We start from the raw sequence: 21876 nt of genomic DNA, 5'->3' as shown, positions 1-21876 counted from the left end.
GACGTCCACTCGGACTTGACCAGGTTAGTTATGATTACAAAGACGGACAAAAATCCATTTCCGTATATGCTGAGTCCATTTTTCTTTTAAATTTTTTTTTTTTAAGTTTCCCCGTCTATCGTCAGCAAATCAGGCGTCGGTCAGATGAAGTGCCCACCTCTGTATACACATTTACATTATCCCTCCCTCTCCCTCCAACTCCATAACTCCCTATAACTATTTGAAACGGGAGAAAATTAATGACACACTCCGATTAATATTTGCAGTTGACCAGTGTTATTATTATTTTTGTAATGATAGTGATTCAAAAAAGTCAAATGTGCATCTCAATATTCAACTAACACAAGTCCCAGGAAATTGAACTCATGATAAGCTTTGGAACATTTCCGAGAAGAATACTTTAGTCAAATATAATAAAGGTCTCCATGACACTTATAATTCAGACAAAAAAAATGGGAGCATATTAAATAAATCATTTTAAAAAGAAAAAAATGGGTTTAAAAGACTTTGCATTTTTCATATCACACAGAAATTGGCAAGTAGTCAGCCAGAAGGTAAAAACATTACCTACTTCTGTGCTGAAGTAATGAGCTCCCCAAAAACAGTCAACACTAACAAACGTTATTGTTAACGTAATCTATTGTGCGGAAAAGCGTCGAGCAGCATGTACAAGGACAGACCCTGCCAGACAGTGTGGCAGTTAAATGAAGCCAGCAACAGGAAAGCAGGACTAAGTGGCCATTAATGTTTAAATACAGTGGCAAGGGTCCATTAGGAATTTGTGTCGAGCGTAAGGAGAAGTTGAAAGACATGCGAGACAGGGCGGCTGGAGATAAGTGTATCATTTATAGTCACGATGGCAGGGATCCCATTAATAAATGTAGCCGCCAGAGAAGAGTGACACAGCTAACTGCCTTCTGCCTCAGCCTCAATCGTTTTTTTGACCGCAGGAAACGGCAGCAGAGGGTGAAAGGAGGAGGGAGGGATGGAGGAAGAAATGACAATGACAAAGGAGTTAAATGAGTCGCTGGGCAAGTAACAAAAAGGAGTCAAAGTCGGACACGTGAACACATCAATCAAAAACACAGACAGAAAAAGAGTGTGGTCTGCTTTCTTATTGCTGACCGATTTATTGCTTTGAAAGACAGCGGGTTGTTGTTTTATACTGTAGGTTTTACATTTCGTTCAGTCGGTCGGCATTATAGAATATTCAGTAGTAAACGTCATACCGGTTAAAAAGGTCAAATCAGGATCGTTTTTGTCATTCACCTGGTGGAACGGATCCTTCCTCATGTTTCTGCTCGCCAACGGCTCATCAAAGGGGAACACCACTGAGTAATTCTTTGCGTAAGACTCGTGGCTCCGCTCTCTGATCCAGCGTTGGTTGTCTGTCAGCGAGTTGTGGAAACGCCTGAGGTGGGAAGGAGAGCGATTCAAACGACCGTTGCAGCTCATTAAAAGCCACAATCACGCAGATCGGAAAAGTATCTTTACCCCATTATCTTGTCAGCTTTGTGTTACTTACAAACTTTTACAGGCAATAGATGTAACTTCTAAGAACTTTATAAGCCTCTCTATTGCCAGGTATTGATATGATAGTAGAAGCTCATTTTTATATATATATATATATATATATATATATATATATATATATATATATAAAATATATATGTATATATATATATATATATATATATAAATAAAATATATATGTATATATATATATATATATATATATAAATAAATAAAAAAAATATATATAAATAAAATATATATATATATATAATATATACATATGTATATATATATATATTAACTATAAAGCATTGTCTATTCAATTCAAAGGGGGCTGCTGTTACGGCTAGGTAGAGGTCTCGGGTTTTCCTGTTTTGTTCTATTGTTGTTGTTTTCTTTCGCATGTACCTGATGTCGTATCCATACATGTCCTTCTCAGGGCGGCCGTGGATAATCCAATGAGCTAGTTCGCGACCACAGCCACCTCCCAACATCATACCTGGCAGAAATATGCAGGTGACAACACATAAATATATGACTTAGAAATTTATGGCAGAATTATAGTGGAACTTCAAAAATCAAATTATGGCTTGAATACATTCCACAGTCAAAGTATCACCAAAATAAAACATTTTTATCAGTGCAGATATTTTTTAAAGTAGTATTTTAACTGAATCTTAATCTTACAAGTGTAAAACAAACAAACGAAAAAAATTTTTAGCAATACTAAGCTTATTCAAGCTTGATTAAGTCGCATCATAGTTGTAACCTGACAATTTTTGTCACATTCATAACTGTCACAAGTGTAAAAAGAAGTTTCTGTTTCCTATCACTAAAGCATATCGTAGCCGACTTTATGCGAGGGGCCGACTACACCCTGGGCAAATACTTTAGACAAACAACCATTCTTGCTCACATTCACACTTGTTCACAGTATGAACAATTTAGGGTCTTCAATGAACATAAACAAATAGCCACTCCATTATTTTATCTAGACTACCTCAAATGCAGCATTTTAAAAGTTAGTCCGCACTGACCCACAAACGTCTAATTTAGACTTTCAGCCATCTTAGTTCCAAAACAGCAGCATTAATGAGCTACTCCCTTGAAGCGACCCCCACGCTTGGGTTATTAGCAATGTGCATCAATGTAAATGCACGCATGTGTGTGTATGTGCTGCGACGCAGCATCAATATGCAGCAGCACAACCAGAGTGGCCTTGCATCCTTCTTTCATCCCTCCATCACCGCTCTCTCTCCATCTAGGATCATTTCACACATCTGCAGGCGCCGTCACTCCGGGGCCAAGCCGGAGGTGGACGTCTGAGTGGATGGATGAGAGCCGGAGGGCGGCGGGGAGGAGGAAAGCGGGATGATAGAGTTCTCCCGAGACACTCGGACAAGCGGCGAGGCGAGGTGGCACTGATAAATGTCACTCGAGATAACCACGTTGACGCGTGAGAACCGAGAAGGCATCCGCGTGCACGTGCTCGCGCTTCCACTCGTCTTGTCAGGACTCTTCGTCGCCAATTTCTTTCCTGCTAGTTTCCTACTCCGCTATCTGCGTGCCGCTCTATTACTGTTAGCTCATGCTGAGCAAACATTTGTTCCCCACTGTCTGTAGCTGAACGCTCGGGCTCCTTTCTCATGTGCTGCATTTGGAAACAGTCAGAAACTGCATTTAAATGAAGAGAGACTGGAATGCCAAGGGAAGAAACAATCTGTCGACTTCACAGCATACAGGAAAAATCCTCATATATATGTAAATGGACCTGACTATATACAGTGTACGTCGAAAATCAACATACAAAATATACAACAAAAAAAACAAAAACAAAAAAAATCTATGACCTGACCAATTCAACTGAAAAATAAATTCATCTGGCTGGGCTTGGGCTCACTGTCATACTGAGAGGTGAAATTCTTTCAACTTTCTAGCAGACGTGCTGGTTTTGGGCCAGAATCGACAACTGCCATCGCCCAATTCCAGCTAAACAAAAAGTCATTTCAACTCTAATTGTAACCATAATCTCAAGCCAGAAGCATTAACGTCAAAGCTTTCCTTTCAGCAATTACACGCTTGTTGTGTCTCCAGATTCACAATTACTCCCAGTCCTCCATCACTTCTTATGATAGCGCAACTATTCCTTTAAAAATAGACATCAAGCACCTATTTCCACCCACTTCATTTATCTAACCACCATCTTGCTGCAATAATAACCCAGTATGCATGTGGCTGCTCACTTTGGCAAAGACTCCAACTTCATCCACAGCTGTACAACGCATGACTTCCTCTGGTTGCGCTCAGCTCGATGGGACCGTGAAGGGCAGCTGGGGGAAGGAGGGTGCCTCTTTTGGCCAGGCTTGTGACTCAGTTGGCATACATTGTTCTCGCACACACACACACACATAAAAAAAACATAGCCTGCCCACAATGAAATGCTCTGTAAAGATATGTTATCAAGGCCAATGAGAGGGCACTGCAGCCCAGATGCATTTTCAACAAAATCATCACGTGCCTGACCTCATATAACCCGCATGAGTGTAGAACACCACAATTTACCGTATAAGGTTTGAAGTGACTATGGAAGCCACAAGATGGTGGTTAAGCACTACATTTATATTAGACAAGGTTATGCGCTGACTAAATGATGCTTATCTCCTCACTAAAATCAATATTTTTAGATTAGATAGGGCTCGGGCTTTGGCTTCAGCAAATAAAATAGCCAGAGATAGCGGAGTATTAGGCAGGGGCGATTTTAGGTTCAGAGCTGTGGGGGTGCTGAGCACCCAGAGTGTTCAGGAGTGTCACTTCCCATTTGTGAATAGCACATTACACTTTGTGGTTAGCAGAAACACTATTACTACGCCATGCCCAGTTTTTACTCATTTATTTCTGATAGAGTACACACACACTATTCTATTCAACACTTTATAATTCCACCCTACACTTTACGGATTAAGCTGTGTCGCCTGACCTTGAGGGTTGCAAACCTGTCAATAACCTTTTGGTGTTGCTGTTGCACTTGGTCAAGCACATCTTTTTCAATTGCCATCACAGCCAGATGCTGGAGTCTGTTTTGACCAGTGGTCCTTTGAAGCCAGTTTTGGAGCCGGCATAATGCGCTGAGAGACCTTTCGCAACTGCTGGGTGCTTGACCACCCCCAAAAACGGGCTGGTTACGCCCATAGCATTAGGTTCCAAAATTTGCTATGCTGGGGAACACTGCACCGTGTTCCGATAGCGCAATTAAAGAGAAATCAACTCAAACATATATTTTTTTTTCAAAAATATGTTCTGTGCAAGCCCACTAGTTGAAACAAGGCATATGATTAAAACGAAATATGAGTTAGGCAGCAAAATCCACCCATTTTTAGCCATTTCAGGGGGCGGCCATTTTGTCACTTCTGTCGACTAAAAATGACATCACAACTGCTCAGAGATCAGCTAAAGACCAATCACGGCTCAGCTTCAGAAAACAGGTCAGTCGTGCTTGGCCGTTATCTGAGCACAGAGCAGTTGTGATGTCATTTTCAGTCGACAGAAGTGACAAAATGGCCGCCCACAGAGATGGCTAAAAACAGGTGGATTAACTCTTATTCCACATACGCAGTATTAATCAGAACGCTTTGTTTCAACTAGTGGGCCTGCTAGGAACAGATTCTTGAAAAAAAAATATTTTTGGGTTGATTTCCTCTCCAAGTGTACTTGCACTAACGTTCGGGGAAAGTTGGTCAATTACACTTACATAACCCATGAACAATCGGTGTAAAATTTATTTTCAACATGGGCCACTGTCACAATGGAATTATGGTTACCCAAAGGATGTCGGCCACAACGGTAAAACCACATAAAAACGTATTATCACTTGTGGTGTCACTATAACACCAAAAAATGACCAGTTCATGTCATGGTTTGGTTCCCATTCTGGACAGTAATGGAACAAAAGTCAAACAAACTGCTCATTGTTGTTGAGGAGCACGGAAAGGTTCAATTACACTTATACATTTTTTTTTCAAGTGGTATTATAGCCATTCTCCATTAACTTCAGCTTTTAGTTAAAGTAGACTTAACTTTTTTTTACTGGTAATAGAAACCATATTGTAGGCCTTGATTAACTTTTTACCATCATTTTAATTTTTCTTGCATTACTGAATGAAAGTCTGCTCAACAGGGTTGCAGCACTCAGACTAATTACACTCAGGATAATTAGTTTTTATTTTAAACTATCATTGTGTACTGCTTTAAGTACAGGCAATTTTAGTACTGTGCCAAATACCACTGAGATGAAGGTGGTAATTATTGCGATTATGAAAAATAGGGCGACACGGCAACAGCCATACAGTCGTTAAAAGCAATTACATGGCCATAATCATCACAGTATACGAACACACTTAAGAGTTCTGACTGATGCTCTGACATGGTGAAGGTAATTTAATGTTGCCTGGCAACACTTCCAATTACCGAAAGTAAGCACTTCAAGCGAGTGAGGAACTTTAGCCCTGTGGTTTCTCCCATATCCAAACACTGAGCCAAGGAAACTGCTGTGTGACGTGAATGTGTTTTGTGCGATAAGAGATGAGAGATGAGACAGCGGCAGGGGGGGGGAAGTGGCGTGCGCTTCAAAGAGGGAAGGAAGGGGGCAAGGATTTCATAAGGCCTCAGCCGGTTTTAGCCACGGCTAACAGTGGATTGTTCAGTGGGTGAGACAATGATGATGATGATGATGATGATTTAAATTTCAAATTCACTTTTGACATGTTAAAAGTGGAACCTTTTGACTTTGGGATGCCACCACAAAAAGTTACAAGTGATGGAAAAGGAAAGATGACAGATAAGATTATTAGAACGTTAATTAAAAATGTTACCTGTCCAGGTAGTTAAGTGTTTTATGATGTTTACAGATCACGTCTGGAATTAAGTTTTTTTTTTTTTCTGACTATCAACCATGGGGACATGATAACATGAATAAAGTCTGAATTAATGCATTTTACATTTCAGATCATTTAATGATTGCCTGCTTGTTTAAATTATTCACAAGACAGCGGCGAATTGCAGTGTAATACTGACCAAGAGAAAAAAAAAAAAAGCTTTCTCCTATTTTTTCTCCTATGGCGATTACTTTAACATTTACAGTACGCCTCCACACTGTGTATCCAGGCGCTTTGACGCTGACATTTCTTCATGTCTAAAGTCAGAGGTGAACTCTATCAAGTCAGTTAATGGAATGACATGTTTGACCTGAGGCGCTTGTGTATTACTTTGCGCCTGTCAGACTCCAGGTATAATAGTGAAGAATGTTAAAGTTCATTACCAAGTTCAAAGCAATCATTTGGTTATGTAATATGCCTTTGTTTTCACAGTTATTGCTTTATTATGCTGCATTTGACCATAAATTGTTTTGTGAAGCGCTCAAGTATGTAAAATATTAAAACTATGATTGAAAAGTCTGGTAGAAATAACAGGCAAAAAAAAAGTAAAAATATACCATGTAAAAAATAATAGACATTTTAATAAATATATACAATAAATAAAACAACGTTGGAGATTTCTGAGGAATTTTAAAAATATTCTATTCCAAATTAAATGGAGTAGATTTCTTTTTAAATAATGTGTTTATGGAACATGAGTTAAAGAGCAAAAAACACATTTTTAAATATTTTTCCGTGTCAGGGGGCAGCCATTTTGTCACTTTATGTCGACTGAAAAATGCATCACGGTTTCTCAGCGCTCAGATAACGACCAATCACGGCTCACCTGTTTCCTGAAACTGAGCAGTGAGTGGTCGTTACCTGAGCCCTGAGCAACTGTGATGTCATTGGCAGTCAAAAGAGGTGACAAAATGGCCGCACCCATAGATGGCTAAAAACGGGTGGATTAACTCTTATTCCACAAGCGCAATATTTATCAGAATGCATGTTTCAACTAGTGGGCCTGCACAGAACATATTCTTGAAAAAAATTGTTTGGGTTGACTTCCCCTTCAACCCATATTCCACAAACGTAATGTTAATCAGAATGCCGTGTTTAGTGGGGCTACATAGTCCGTAATATTGTCAAGAAAATGTTGGGGTCGACTTCTGCTTTAATTCCTATAAACCCCATCAACCCTAAAAGTCCTGGAATTTTGTAACCTTATTGGTAAGGACCATTTGTTTAGCAAAAACAAAACAAAACAAACAAACAAACAAACAAAAAAAAACTTACCAGCACTGTTGAAACCACAGCCCAAAAAGAAACCTCTGACCTCCGGAGCCTCGCCCATTAGCGGTTTATGGTCTGCTGTGAAGGATTCTGGGGACAAAAAAAAAAGACAACAGGATTATGATATATAGCATAAGAAAACAAACACAAAGGTAATGCACTTGATATTACCTTTCATCTATATCTAATATTTCATAACATTGTAGTACTGTAACAAAGGCACAGTGGTCATTCAGTTTTTGTTTACAATTCCCTAAAAGTATGTGGTGATGTTTTCAGACTGAGAAAAATTGACAGATATTAAAACAGGCATGCAGAAAGATATTTCTAAACCTTTTAATGCCCCCTCATCACTAATCTGCATTTATGATGATCTTTCCAATTCTCCATATTTCCATTTTTAGTTCTTTGTTAGTATGAATGTGCCTGGGAGCAATCAGACCAGGTAGGATCGCAGACGGATTCTATTCATCTCTAAATATGAATGTGAAAGATTGTTCATGTAGAAAACGGCTTTGCAACTTTGTGCGTGCGCACGTGTGTGTGTGTTGTATGTACCTGGTCCACAGACAGTGGATTTAATGCCAGTCTGCTCTAAAACAGGAACTCTGTTGATAGCGCCCTCGATGTGTTGCATGAATACATCCCAGTCCAAGTCAAACAGGCTGAAGGCGAACTTATCAGAAACCTGCGAACAAAACGAAAACACAGGATGCCCAACGTCATTAACAATTTGACAACATTGTTGCTAATCTATTGATGGTCAAAAGTCAAAATCAATTTTTTATGATAAGTGACCATTTCCCACAGGTATTAACATCTGTCAGTTCAGTTAAGTTGTACCTCTCAAAGTCTCTCCTCCTGATCCAAGCTTAGGTCTTATCTTCTCACACATGTAGGTCACTGATGGTTCAACTTTAAATTCTCCCCTTCCACGCTAATCTGGCTCAGTCAGTAAAATTTCACTTCAAATCAAAGTATGGTTGCTCTCTCTCTATGCCGGTCATCTCTTTTGCTTGACATTTTGCCACTGATAAGGTCAACCTAATTCTTCAACTTCAAAATGCTCCGTCAGCAGACTTTTGAAATTTTTGAAAAACCTCCAATTAAAAAAAAAAAAAAAAAGTATCTGTTGATGTGGGAGAATATAAAGCATGTTTACTGTTCTCACCTAGCACAGTCGTAGTGGTGATTAAAAAAATGCGCAAACTCCATACTTATTTAGTCCCCTGTCAGACATGCCAGTTTTACGTCATCAAAGCTAGGACAAAATCAGTTTTATTCCTCCCCAGCAGTATAATAGTTTGGTGGGATTTTTCGTTATAGTTACCTTTTATTTTGATTTGACTTTTGCTTTTTGATTCAGTTCGTTTTGATTAGTTTTAAGAGAAAGTTTGTTAGTTTTTCTTTGTATTTGTTCCAAAATGCTTTGTTTTACTTTAGTTTTAGTATTAGTTGCAGTTTGTCATTTATGGAGAATGTGTCAAGTGTAATATAAAAAAAAGTCGAAGTATTGTGTAATAAGGTAAACTCCAATTCTCAAACTCATTCGCTGCCATTGACGAATTTGTCTTTTCACAGTCCAGCCATTTAATCCCAGGAATTTTTTTTTTTTTTTCAAACTTTTTCAAACGTGAGGGTACTCAGTCAGCCTATTTATTGTACCGTGAGCATTACTACACGTTAATCCGAAACATTTTATAAAAAGCCATTGTTTTTTTTGTATTTGTTTATTGAGCGCAACTGCTATATAAATTACCATGGGGCCAAAAGTACAGTTCCGAGTACCAACCCGTACCTAATCAGCACTATGAATCGGGAGCAAAACCTGCTGCGATTTACCTATGAATGCCACAAGATGGCAGCAAACCATCACATGAAACTCTTCACCTCACTGCACCATAGTTCCTGAGCACAAGATTACTAGGCCTTCTAAATAGCAGCATCATTCTAATAAGACTTGAATAATAATGGAATATTCAAGGTGACGGTTGCCAAGGACTTTTGTGTTATTACGGAGCAGACGCCTAAAGTAGAGATTGCTTTTGTCCAATTCAGCACAGTCCTCCACATCCTTCCCAAGACATCAATCCTGCTTACATCGCCCACTATTCTCCTCGCGTTCTCTCCGTTTCTGACTAATTCTCATCTCCTCTTTCTCCTCCAAAGCGATCAAAGCTTGGACTCGGCTGCAGAACAAGGAGAAAAGATCAAGAAGTGGCTTCTGCACACATGAATCATGTCTGCACACAGCCCAGCACAAAAACACAAAGTCACTGAGTCATGGATGATGAAGTTGAATCCTCTGATCAAGTCACTTCTGGAACCCGTCACAGAAACAAAGTCATTTGCACTTGTCGGCCACAACATGAATTACACCCGCGCAATTTCATAGGTCCCAAAAAGACAAGAAAGTGTTTACCTTACAGTCGAAACTGCAAACAAACTTACTTAATCATTACCTATGTTTTAGCTTTTAATTTATTTTTCTAATAGCACTGCATAAATAAACTATTACCATAGTGGGAAAAAAAACAATATGTGAATGAATTTCAACGGGTCATCAAAATCTAATCTAAATGAAAAAGCGAACCATGACTCGCACATCCACCCGTGTGATTAACCAGTGTGACGTGGGACATAACACATCCATCCAATTTCGCTAACTGGTCATAAAATTATTTATTTACAACAAAGAAATTATCTTTGTTCAACCATCTACTGTATGCTAGCAACGCAGATTAACAGGCAGAACAATTAAATATTCTTCCACTAGATGACAGGCTGCAACATAATTATGTAACCTGTGTGTTCACTTTTTCTGATGTTTTTGTTTGGTTTGCAGCGAGATTTTTTTTTTCTGATGTACAATAAGTAAATTGGCTCAAGAATAGGCTGGGAAACACTGCTCTAAACGTATACTTGAAAAAAAAAATAATTACAATACTAGGAATTTCTCTCACACGCACACAAACAACACCGAGGGTTTGTATAATGAAGTCATTTGAAAGAAGAACAGATTTAATAGGAGAGGATGTAAAATCGACAGAATGAGCTGCTTGATGTATTTGTTTTTATGATTAACAAGATAAAAGGCATTGCTCTCAGTAAAGTATACAGCGCAAGGATGAAAGGTTTGCATGGCGAGGAGGAGACGGATTCATTTTCATGTCTGCAGCAACAGTATCTCACTAGTATTTTGCTGCATATAACTGTGTAATCAAGTTGAAATAGAAATTCCTTCAGAAATTGTGTGGTGATACCGGAAGGTAGTGCTACTAGAGAAGGATTGACCTAGAAAGAAAGGTAGCCTTTGAAGCCTATCACACTTATGAAGACGTCATGTGAAGATGAAATCATACAGCATTGGCATATACGGAACATAACATACAGCGCATGAACGGGTGGTAACACTTGCAGAATATGTGACAGTTTACCTCATCCCAAAAGATAGGGTTTTGTTCGTAGCCACCCACGGATAGGGCGTCACCTTGGAGACGCAGGTACACCGATGCATCATGGTCTCTTACGTTTGGCATATTCTGCACAGATGGATCAAATATATAAGAACATGCCACATGCTCCCTTTTTCAGTGAAGTGTCATATGAGAATTAGGAATGCATGGCTACTTAATTACTTAAAGTGGAAGTCAACCCAAACATATTTTTTTCAAGAATATCTTCTATGTAAGCTCACTAGTTGAAACAAGGGAGTCTGATAAATATTGCGTTTGTGGAATAAGAGTTAATCCACCTGTTTTTAGCCATCGCTGGGCGCGGCCATTATGTCACTTCTGCCGACTGAAAATGACATCACAGTGTCTCGGGGCTCAGGTAACGACCAATCACGGCTGGTCTGTTTTCTGAAGCTGGGCTGTGATTGGTCGTTACCTGAGCCCTGAGCACGTGATGTCATTATCAGGCGACAGAAGTGACAAAATGGCCGCCCCCTGAGATGGCTAAAAAGGGGTGTATTTTGCTGCTTAACTCATATTCCACAAACGCAATATTAATCAGAATGCCGTGTTTCAACTAATGGGACTGCTGGGAACATATTCTTGAAAAAAAAATGTTTGGGTTGATTTCCACTTTTCTGAGCATTTTTCTTTAAGACAATGGCAATGCATGACAAGCATGCAAACTATAAAAGCTGAACTCTTTTACTACAGCGGTGGGAAGTATTCACCTCGTTGTGTCCTCAGTGAAGTGCGGGAACAAAACATCTAATGAATGATTTGACTCCAAGCTTGAAGTGCCTTCTCTACTTGCTTTGTGAGGCACATTTTCCTTTCATTACGATTGTTTTGTTGAAAGGGCAGTGACTCATAGGCGGGATAAAAGTGTAAAATAACACAGAAAACATAATGTATACAGCATGACTGTAGATTCTCTGTCTTTGTTTACCTTATTTATTGCAGCGACAGGGGAGCAAAAATTTTGAAATAGCTCTCATACATCAGTGGTCAATATGTCGAATTTTTTTCAAGTGAGGGTTGAAATCGGCCAAGAAAGTTTGCTCATTTACACGGAAACCGCCCCTCCCACATAATGCATTTGTCTACCCCATGATATGACCAGCTAGTGCCACTTTCAAGCAACCGCCAGGGTCAGGCCACTATACTACATTGGCTAAAATGAGCAAAAACACACACATGCCCCACAGATACAACGCACCTGCTATTATGTCTAAACCAAAAGGCAAGCAGAGCTCCATCAGGTTTTTCCGGATGCACAGATTGGCCTTCTGAAGAATGGCACTTTATTGCTCAGTGACAATGGAAACACCGTGTGGGCTATTTTCAGTGTAGTGTATGACTGCTGCGTCCATGAGTTCAAATGTTTAAATTGTGTTTAAGGACAATTTCAGCAAGAAAACAACTGCAGTATGTAAAGTTTACTAGAATTTGTGATCCTTGGGGCATTTTGACAAAAGCATCTAACAAGCATGTTACCAAAACAGGATTGGCTTAGAACTGTGGGAAAATAGAATCCTTTAAGAACTCTTGTTTTTTAAGAAAAAAATCAGAACATTCTTACGAATGAATAAGATCCTATGTTTTGAAGTGTAAAGACGGGGGTTTAACTTGATAATGATAACAGGGATACGTTAAAGAAATATAATTGGATAAGAGGCTATGTCTTTCACCAATAGCAACGCAGCAAAGCAAGCTGCATTTATCATTTCCGTTTGAATGGTGAAATTATTTATACATGATGATACGATTGATGACAAAAGAATTGTTGCGATTCAAACTATAAACTCACAAGGAAAACATTTACTATCCCCATAAATCAAGATTGCGACAAGCAAATAATTCTTCCCAGACATAGTGGGACTGGTTGAGTCGCCCCCTGGTGGCCATTAGAAAGAAAGCCGTTTACAGTGACTGCCTACATCCCCTTTTTTTTAATAGAGTTTATGGAACCGTGTGTGTGCGCGTGTATATATGTCTGTGTGGGGATGGGTGGGTGTGCGTGCGTGTGTGTGTGTGTGCGGGTGTGCGGGTGAGATAGAGCACTAATGCTGCTTAAGCTCCTCTTAAACTACATAAGAAAGACTAGTTCTGGCTTAAAAAGCAACCCCCTCTGGAGGATGAGCACTGTTACACATGTGCCCACTGACTAAGTGCACATTCACTTATTTGATACACATGACGGAGTTGAGTTATGCCACATCAAATAGGACTTGTATATACACAACCAACTTAATACAATTAGAATATGGACACAAAAAAAACATCCACAGAACCAGCTGAGCTTTTTACACGTTGGATAACGTAATGGTCACAGTGCCCCCTGCTGGTTATATTTAACAGAATTTCTACCAGCCAGCATGATAGTCAGACTGTAAAGTGGTTACGTACTTACCTGAATGCCTTCAATCCTCTCTGTTACCACGTAGGCGTGATGCATGGCAATGAGGGGCACCTTCACTCCAGCCATTTCGCCCAACTTGGTGGCCCACACTCCTGTACCATGAGCACAGTACAGCAATGTTAGTAGATCCGCTTCTACTCAGAATATATGCAAGGGTAGGGTGACCAATTTGGGCATTTTAAAAATATATTTTTATAATAGTTCCCTGCACTTGCAAAGTGGTGGTAAAATTAATGCTCACAAAATATGACTTGTGAAAAGAATTGCCGGAATTCAAAACACTTAAGTGAAACAATAATATTAAGACGGGCTAAGTTTTTATTCTGACACATACACTTGATTCAGTTATAAAAAAAAATTGTATTATTTGTAATTTTCCCATCTGACACAGGAAAAAAAATTGCCTGACCTGCACAGTTGACCACACATGGAGTCTCGATGGTGCCGTGCGGGGTCTCCACTGCCTTCACCCTCTTCACCCCGAGGTCGTCCGCCCGTACTTTGATACCAGTAACGGGGCAGTTCTCAATCACCTGGTTTGGGAGGGCATGGTTACCTTTTGTACAGAGAATTATTCACAGACATTGCAGATATTTGCATACTACAGTACTGTATATAATGTGTACAAGAAGAAGATACTTGGCAGATTTCTCGTCCGGCAAAGTTCTGTTCAATTATGACATCAATTATATTATCTATCACACTCAAATTCATGTCAAATGGGAGTCAGCACACAAGTGCCACCATTTAAAGTGCCGTAACACCAAATGTGGTTCAGCTGTTTTAGTAGGCTTTTCCCGAAGGATTTGTACTAACACTGACTGGTATTTTGAACCAGTCATAATTCCTTCTACCTTAACTAAAGCCTCAGTTTCAGATGAAGACAGACAGCCCCAGAGACTGATGCTGCCACCCCCATAACTCACTGTAGATATGATGTTCATATTGGTGAAAAGCAGTGTTGAAATTATGACCAAATACTTCAACCTTAGTTTCATCAGACCATAGCTGATATTACCAGATGCATTTGCCGCATTTTTTTTTATTTTTTAATTGCAGTAACATGAGTTTGAATGTGATTAGTTAATTTTGAATACAGCTGCCTCCAAATTTTAGGATGGTGTGCACACTTTTTCAGTTGTTTATTTATTCTTTTTATTCTTCTTCAACTAAGAGAAAACTATGAAATTAAATGTTTTCATTGGAAATATATACATATTCCAAAAGATAGATACATGATCACATTATAATGTGAGGAAATGTTCATATAAACAAATTCAATTTTGCAATAGCAGAGAGAAGAAATGAATGCATTATTGTGTTGTCCAATGAACACCACACCATGCACATCTTTTTTTTCCTTACCCCAAAATATGTCACTTCAGTTTTAATAAAGTTACAATTTGTTTTTTGGTTTATTTGTTAATGTATAATTCTTTTATGTACATGATGAAGCACATTTTTTTTTCCGTGTTCCATCTAACATCTGTTGAGTGCTTCTTATTATTATTTCCAAGTGCTTAAAAGCAAGTGATCAGTTCAAGGCACTTTGCAGGTAGATGTTATATTGTTAATAACAGATGTCATATTGATGAACTGGTAAGTGTACAATATGTTACCGTGGCTCCCCTAGCAGAGGCCGCTCTGCTCAGGGTGGTGCAGGTTCCCGCAGGATCCATGGTGCCATCTTTGGGCACGTAGAGTGTCCCGTAGAGGTCGTCAACATTCATTAGAGGATAAAGGTCCTTTGTTTCAGCAGGTGACAGCACATGGGACTCTATACCGTACACTTTACCCAGCTAGAAGGTAGGGGAGCAGTTAGGGCGTTTTAGTGGATGTGAATTGCACGTTGAAAAGACATATTATTTACCACATTAGCTCAAATATGCAAAAAGAGCCTCTATGGTAGTAAATCACATGTTCCAGGGAAGTGAACTTGAGACTCTTGGCAATGATATTATCAAAGCAAACAAAGCAGCTGATGGCGTACACATTTAACTCAAGTACAAAAGTCGAGTTTGACAGAGTCCAAAAAAAAAAACAACGAGATATTTTAAAGCACGGACATTAACCTTCAAGAGTTGGCGTTTTTTTTTTTTTTTTTTTTTTTTCAGAAAATAAAAACAACATGTAGCTAGAATTTGCTCAAGGATATGAATAATTTTCAAAATGTAGAACTTAGTATAAAATGAAAATGACCAGGAATATTTAATCTTGTGTCATATCAAGATGAATAATATTAACTAGCATATCGTCGCTGGCCTGTAAAAAACACATATGTCCAATTTTGGATTTTTTTTTTTTCTTTTTCATTTCCACATTTATGCGACGTCTGTAACGCGGAAACACAATTCAATACCAGTGTTAAAAAAAAAAAAAAAAAAAGGTATCAAGACGTTTTTGACGTCGAAAAATCAGGGCACGGTACTGGTATCCCGTGCAACACTACTTCCAACAATAATGGATGCTTCTCACCGACATGAGGCGCTTGTACTCGTCCAGCCGCTGCTTGTTGGAGGCGATGAAGAGTCCTCCGTTCTGGATCCAGCCAGTGTGGAGGCCCGTCTCTTCCTCCAGGTCTTTGCTGATCACGTTCCGTGTGTGGGCCAGGAGCTCCACCTCAACGTCACTTGGGCGCAGCTGCCACAGAAGACCTTGAAGAACCAAAGAATGAAAAAAGACAGAAAGACACACATTCACACATTTGCAGGAATGCACCAAGGGCTATAATTTCACACATGCAGATCACATAATCAACAGTATGAAATGACAGTTGACGTCGAGGATGTCACTTTAGTGACACTTCTACTGAAACGTTCCAGAAATGTTTTTCGTAACTCTAGTTCCAGCCAACCATCCATTTGAGTGAGTTGGAAGCCTATACCAGCTGACTTTGGACGAGAAGCAGGGCACAACCCGGACCGGTTGCCCAGACAAACGCACATTCACACTAGAGATGGACCGATATGCTTTTTTCAGGGCCGATACCGATACAGGTTATTAGTAGTCAAGGAGGCCGATAACTGATATTTGGAGCCGATATTCATTTTCAGTGAAAAGGAAAATGTTGGCATCAAAAACTAAAGAAAACTCATAACTCTGGGGTAACGTCTTGAAAGCGGAAGTCAATCCAAGCATATTTCTTTCAAGAATATGTTCCCAGCAGGCCCACTAGTTGAAACACAGCATTCTGATTAATTTTGCGTTTGTGGAATATAAATTAAGTAGCAAAATGCACTTGTTTTTAGCCATCTTCGAGGGTGGCCATTTTGTCTTCAGTCGACTGAAAATGACATCACAACTGCTTACAACGACCAATCACAGCTGACCTGTTCTCTGAATCTGAGCCGTGATTGGTCGTTGTGAGCAGTTGTGATGTCATTTTCAGTCGACAGTAGACAAAATGGCCGCCCCCAAAAATGGCTAAAAACGAGTGGATTAATACTTAATCCACAAACGCAATATTTATCAGAATGCCCTGTTTCAACTAGTTGGCTTGCATAAAACATATTCTTGAAAAAAATATGTTTGCGCTGACTTCCGCTTTAAGCATGTTTATTGAACAATGTTTCAGGTTTGCATAATGATGATTTTTTTTTTCTTCTAAATTTTTTTTTTTCATTTTTACAAGACATTTTTGACAGTATACATCTATGTTATAAAATTCAACCAAAATGTTCAGGGAGCACCCAGGATTGTCAGCATGTCTTAAAAGGGATAAAAGGAAACTTAAACAATAGCTCCATGTAGTTTTCTACAGTAAATGAAAAATTCAAAATGACAGAAATGTTAAACTTTCACATATCAGTGTTTTGATTTCCACAGTTTTAATTTGATTTATTATCGGTTCTAAAGAAGGCCGATGCCGATATTCGTCAAAAAGGCAAATATCGGTGCCGATAATCGGCCGGTCCATCCCTAATTCATACCGATGGAAAACGTTGAGTCTTCATTGAACCTAACGGGCATGTTTTTGGTAAGAGCCAGTGTACAAGGTGTGTCACAAAAGACATACTTCAAACCCAAACTACGATCTTTCCCCTTCAATGTAGGCAAAACGATCAACCAGTATGTTCACAAAGAGATCCAATGGCGTTTGCTTCATTCAGTTAGCGAGAACAGGTGAGATTGTGGCAGGTCAACTTGTGGCTGCTTCCCCATGACAACGCACCTCCTCACTATGCCCTGATGCACCTTTTCCTCTTCCCCAAGATGAAGCGACTTCTCAGGGAAAGTCCTTTTAAAGACATGGATGACATTAACATTGACCTGGCGATGAAGCTAGAAGGGATCCCAGAAGAACCCTTCCAGGCGTGCTTGAAAGTATGGCAGAGAAGGAAGGGAAAGGCCACTAGACTCCAGGGGGATTCCTTCCATGGGGAAAACTTTGGATTTGAAACATATCTTTTGTATCACTAGTCCCGGAACTTTACTCACACAACTTGTATGATATCGGCACACTTGGAATTTCAGATGACCATGTAGGCGAAATAGAGCCATGAAAAACAACAAGCTTGCCCAGTCTTAAAGTCTATTACCTGCTGTGTGCCAGGTGGTCCCAGCAGTCAGTCGGTCCCTTTCCAGCAGAACTACATTGGTCATGCCCATTTTAGCGAGGTGGTAGACGGTCTGACAGCCCAGACTGCCTCCACCGATCACCACCACGTCTGCTGACCTGAACCGGGAAGCAAAAGAACAAAATGTCGTAGGAAGATAACGCTGATAGGATAGTCATGATGTCCCGAGTTTCGACCGAGCATTTGGGTTCAGTTTATGACATCACAGAGCGGTTAACCGAGATCTGTAAAACCTAGTGTTGCCCAAAGCACCGGTAAAAGTACCGTAGCATATTTATATTACGGGGCAAAAATAACGCGATACTATAACTTTGAAATACCGGTATTTTTTGGGGTGGGGGGGAGGGAAATAGCAAAAGTGCTCCAACGCTGTTACGGGGCTGGCAAGCAGCGCGCCAATTATCGCACAAAAGCCCGTCTGTGATGCGCATCAGGTTGAAACCTTCCCGTACAATTAAAAATAAATGAAAATCAGAGTCTGGATGTGTACTTTGTCATGTTCACGCCATCCAAGTAAACTCGCACCATTTGCTTTTCAGAACAGTGTGTGCACATTTTTATTTGGCTTCCATGATCGTCCCCATTCACTGAAGCACAGCGTAACCCGGTCAGTGCATTTTGGCGACAGAGAATGCACGCTCATCTAATTCTTCCAGTGGCACATGTAGAATTAGAAATACTGCTCAGTAGTGTTGTATTTTTTTCTTGCACGGTACGTTGTTTTTAGTAACTTAAGTATTTCCAACTCGGACGAGAAAGAACTCCATCAATGTATTAAAGTTAATAACCGCAAATATCTAAATATGTGAGCTTTGTATCAATCTATAAAAGATGACATATCAAGAAGAAGAATGAGGGTGAAATCACTTTGCTATTTTTACTCAATTACAATCGACGGTCCAGCTGGTCACTTATGTTACAATAACTAATAGGGCTGGCCAAGTAACTAAAATTTAATCGTGATTTCGATTTTGGCTTCTCGCGATCTTAAAAACATTTCAATGGAAGAAAATCGATTAATATGCCCGAACGGCACGGTGTGCTTGCAAATTACCGATGTTGTTGAAGGTATCCTGAATGCACCGTGTTTGTACAGCAAGCGTTTAACATTTATGTGATTCTGCACTCCCTGAGCATGCAAATAAAATGATTTTGAAGTTATTTTTCTTGCAGGCATTTCATAGTACTTTAGTCATCTATGGTTTATCAATAGCATTCTTCTTTGTAATCCTCCTGAATCCACAGCGTTTCATCATAGCAGCCAGACCAATGGATCTTGTCCAAAAATTTAAGAAAAGAAAAGGAAACGGACATGGTAAACAAAGGAAGCAATGGTCATCTAGCATTTCACGGTTCCTCCTCAATCGAATGCCGCAATTACAGTGGTTGGTCTTAGTTGGATGCTAACCTCGGTAAAGGTTTCGTTGGCCCAGATTTAGCTGTGTCATCCTGTTTGAGTGTCTTCTCATAGGGGACGCTCTTCTCTGTGGTGGGCTCCGAGCTGTAGGTTCGACAACTTGTGCGCCACAGAGGGGTGGTGAGCGGGGGGCGCACTGCCGACACCAATCGCCGAAGCGCACTCCCAAGAAAGGCCATGGCCTCTGTGGAGAGTAGAGACACAGAAACCATAAACGTCACGTCAATATGATCCCAGAGCTGATACTGTAGTATGTAAGTAAGTAGTCAAGTCGCGATTCCTCCACACACACGCGCGCGCGCGTGCGCCGCCGTGGACGGAGCTTCTTTCAGCTCAAGCAAATCATCGCAGGTAAAGTTAACACAGAGTGGAGTCTCTGAATTATTTTTAAAAGACACTTCTTTAAATGTTTTTACCAAGCAAATCGTTTGGCAGGTTAAGTCCGCAAGCCAGACTTCTCTCTCCTTTTGACCCGATGACATAATCTAACAAAGGTTAAAGAAAGGTGGCATAAAGGTTGGGAGATTTGACTTTCCGAAGTGGCCCCGAGTTCGTGATGGCTTCTCTTGGAATTGTCAGAATCCTTTGGCAGAGACATTTACCAGTCCATGTTTCAATGTAGGGGCGGCACGGTGGTCGACTGGTTAGCACGTCCGCCTCACAGTGCAGAGGTCGTGGATTCGATCCCGGCTCCGGCCTCCCTGTGTGGGGTTTGCATGTTCTCCCCGTGCCTGCGTGGGTTTTCTCCGGATACTCCGGTTTCCTCCCACATTCCAAAAACATGCTTGGTAGCTTGATTGGACATGCCAAATTGCCCTTAGGTGTGATTGTGAGTGCGGATGTTTGTTTGTCTCTGTGTGCCCTGCAATTGGCTGGCAACCAGCTTAGGGTGTGCCCCGCCTACTGCCCGAAGACAGCTGGGATAGGCTCCCAGCACTCCCCGCGACCCTTGTGAGGATAAGCGGTATCGATAATGGATGGATGTTTCAATGTATTGAATGACAGGGGCAAAACGAGAAATGCCAGGGATGTGATAAGCGCTTTCAAATCGTTAACATTAAAAAGATAAACATTTGCAGACGGTCTATTTGTGTTTAAAAAAAAAAAACATAACAGCAGTTGTCGCTCCGCGAGAGTAGAAAAAAGAAGCCTAAAAAGAAGCCTTTTACCGAGTAGGCTGAGATTACATTTGGCCGCCTCGTGAGCACGTCACACGCATGAGGGCCGATTAGTGGGCCGGACTAAAATCAACTTCCGGCCATGCTTAGTCCAGCCATTTTTTAAAATTTGTCACCCCCCAGCCCTCCGCCCCAAAAATGGGCATCCGGCCGGGCTGGAGGTCCGGCCCAGGGACGGACTGCCCAGCTCTGCCTAGCAAGCATGTTTTTTGGAATGTGGGAGGAAACCGGATCCCCCGGTTAAACGCATGCAAGCACAGGGAGAACATGCAAACTTGAAAACTCCACATTTAGTTAAATACTGAGTTGAGTATTTTTGCAAGCTATTTATAACTATTTCAAGCCAAGCTCAGGAGGGCTGTCACATTTCTCCTCAATGTGACCAACAAATACTGAGGAGAGCAACACGCTTTAATCATTGTTCGGCTACACTTCAAGTTAGCCTCGAAAGGCTAGCAGGCTGCTCGTAAAGAAAGTAGTGCAGAAGAGTCTTAAGTTGACAAGTGTAAGCATTTAGTGTGCAGCACAAGCAAAAGAAGCCTGAGAGACAATTATAGTGTTACGTGGCACACAGCTGCGGCAGCCATGACACTCGCAAACACTTACCGGAATAAAAACAAAAAAGGAGAGCGAGGGCAGTTTCCTAGGTTTGGCGTTAAGTGTCCAGTGGAGCTAAATTATGAGGCAAAAGATCGGAGAATTCCTGAGCAGTCACAACGTGGAGCTGGCTTGTAGTTTGTCACACCCCTTTCCTGCTCACGGTATGGTGTCAAATGTATGGCCCGTGGGCCACAACCGACCCGTCATGGAATCAAATTCGGCCAGTTATTGCAAAATGTGTGTCTTAGAGAATATGTTCTGAATAAATAAATACGTAGCATACTTACAATAGAAATATTTTAAGACACTGAATATTGCAAAAACATCAGTCAACAGCTTCAGTTAAAAAGAGCTTAGTTTGGTGGAAACGTTTTGTGTTGGACATGCACTGCCACAGCAATTTATCCTTAAAATATATGTATTTTTACAAATCAGTGTGGATAACAACACCCTTGTTTCGAATAGGTCCCATTTTAGTTTCTATGGTGTGATGTTGAGGTGGTCAAGAT

General features: G+C 40.4%; 1 protein-coding gene across 1 annotated transcript in view; it reads right to left on the bottom strand.

Annotated features, from left to right (window-relative positions):
• sardh (sarcosine dehydrogenase) overlaps positions 1 to 21531 on the bottom strand; it is a 38308-nt gene extending 16777 nt beyond the window's left edge. Inside the window, exons 1-12 of the mRNA XM_086053680.1 lie at positions 21374 to 21531; positions 19581 to 19773; positions 18134 to 18270; positions 16071 to 16249; positions 15215 to 15394; positions 14005 to 14128; positions 13587 to 13687; positions 11156 to 11260; positions 8277 to 8406; positions 7722 to 7808; positions 1924 to 2014; positions 1270 to 1411 (exon numbers count right to left, since the gene is read on the bottom strand). Coding sequence (XP_085909806.1) covers positions 1270 to 1411; positions 1924 to 2014; positions 7722 to 7808; positions 8277 to 8406; positions 11156 to 11260; positions 13587 to 13687; positions 14005 to 14128; positions 15215 to 15394; positions 16071 to 16249; positions 18134 to 18270; positions 19581 to 19768 — 1464 coding nt within the window. The 5' untranslated portion in view covers positions 19769 to 19773; positions 21374 to 21531. The remainder of the gene's footprint in view (positions 1 to 1269; positions 1412 to 1923; positions 2015 to 7721; positions 7809 to 8276; positions 8407 to 11155; positions 11261 to 13586; positions 13688 to 14004; positions 14129 to 15214; positions 15395 to 16070; positions 16250 to 18133; positions 18271 to 19580; positions 19774 to 21373) is intronic.
• Positions 21532 to 21876: the final 345 nt, after the last annotated feature.

This window comes from Filicampus tigris, chromosome 15, assembly GCF_054856515.1.
Source record: "Filicampus tigris isolate MCC_2025a chromosome 15, RoL_Ftig_1.0, whole genome shotgun sequence".
Classification (NCBI taxonomy): Eukaryota; Metazoa; Chordata; class Actinopteri; order Syngnathiformes; family Syngnathidae; genus Filicampus; species Filicampus tigris.
This window is presented reverse-complemented; position numbering and strand designations above follow the sequence as displayed.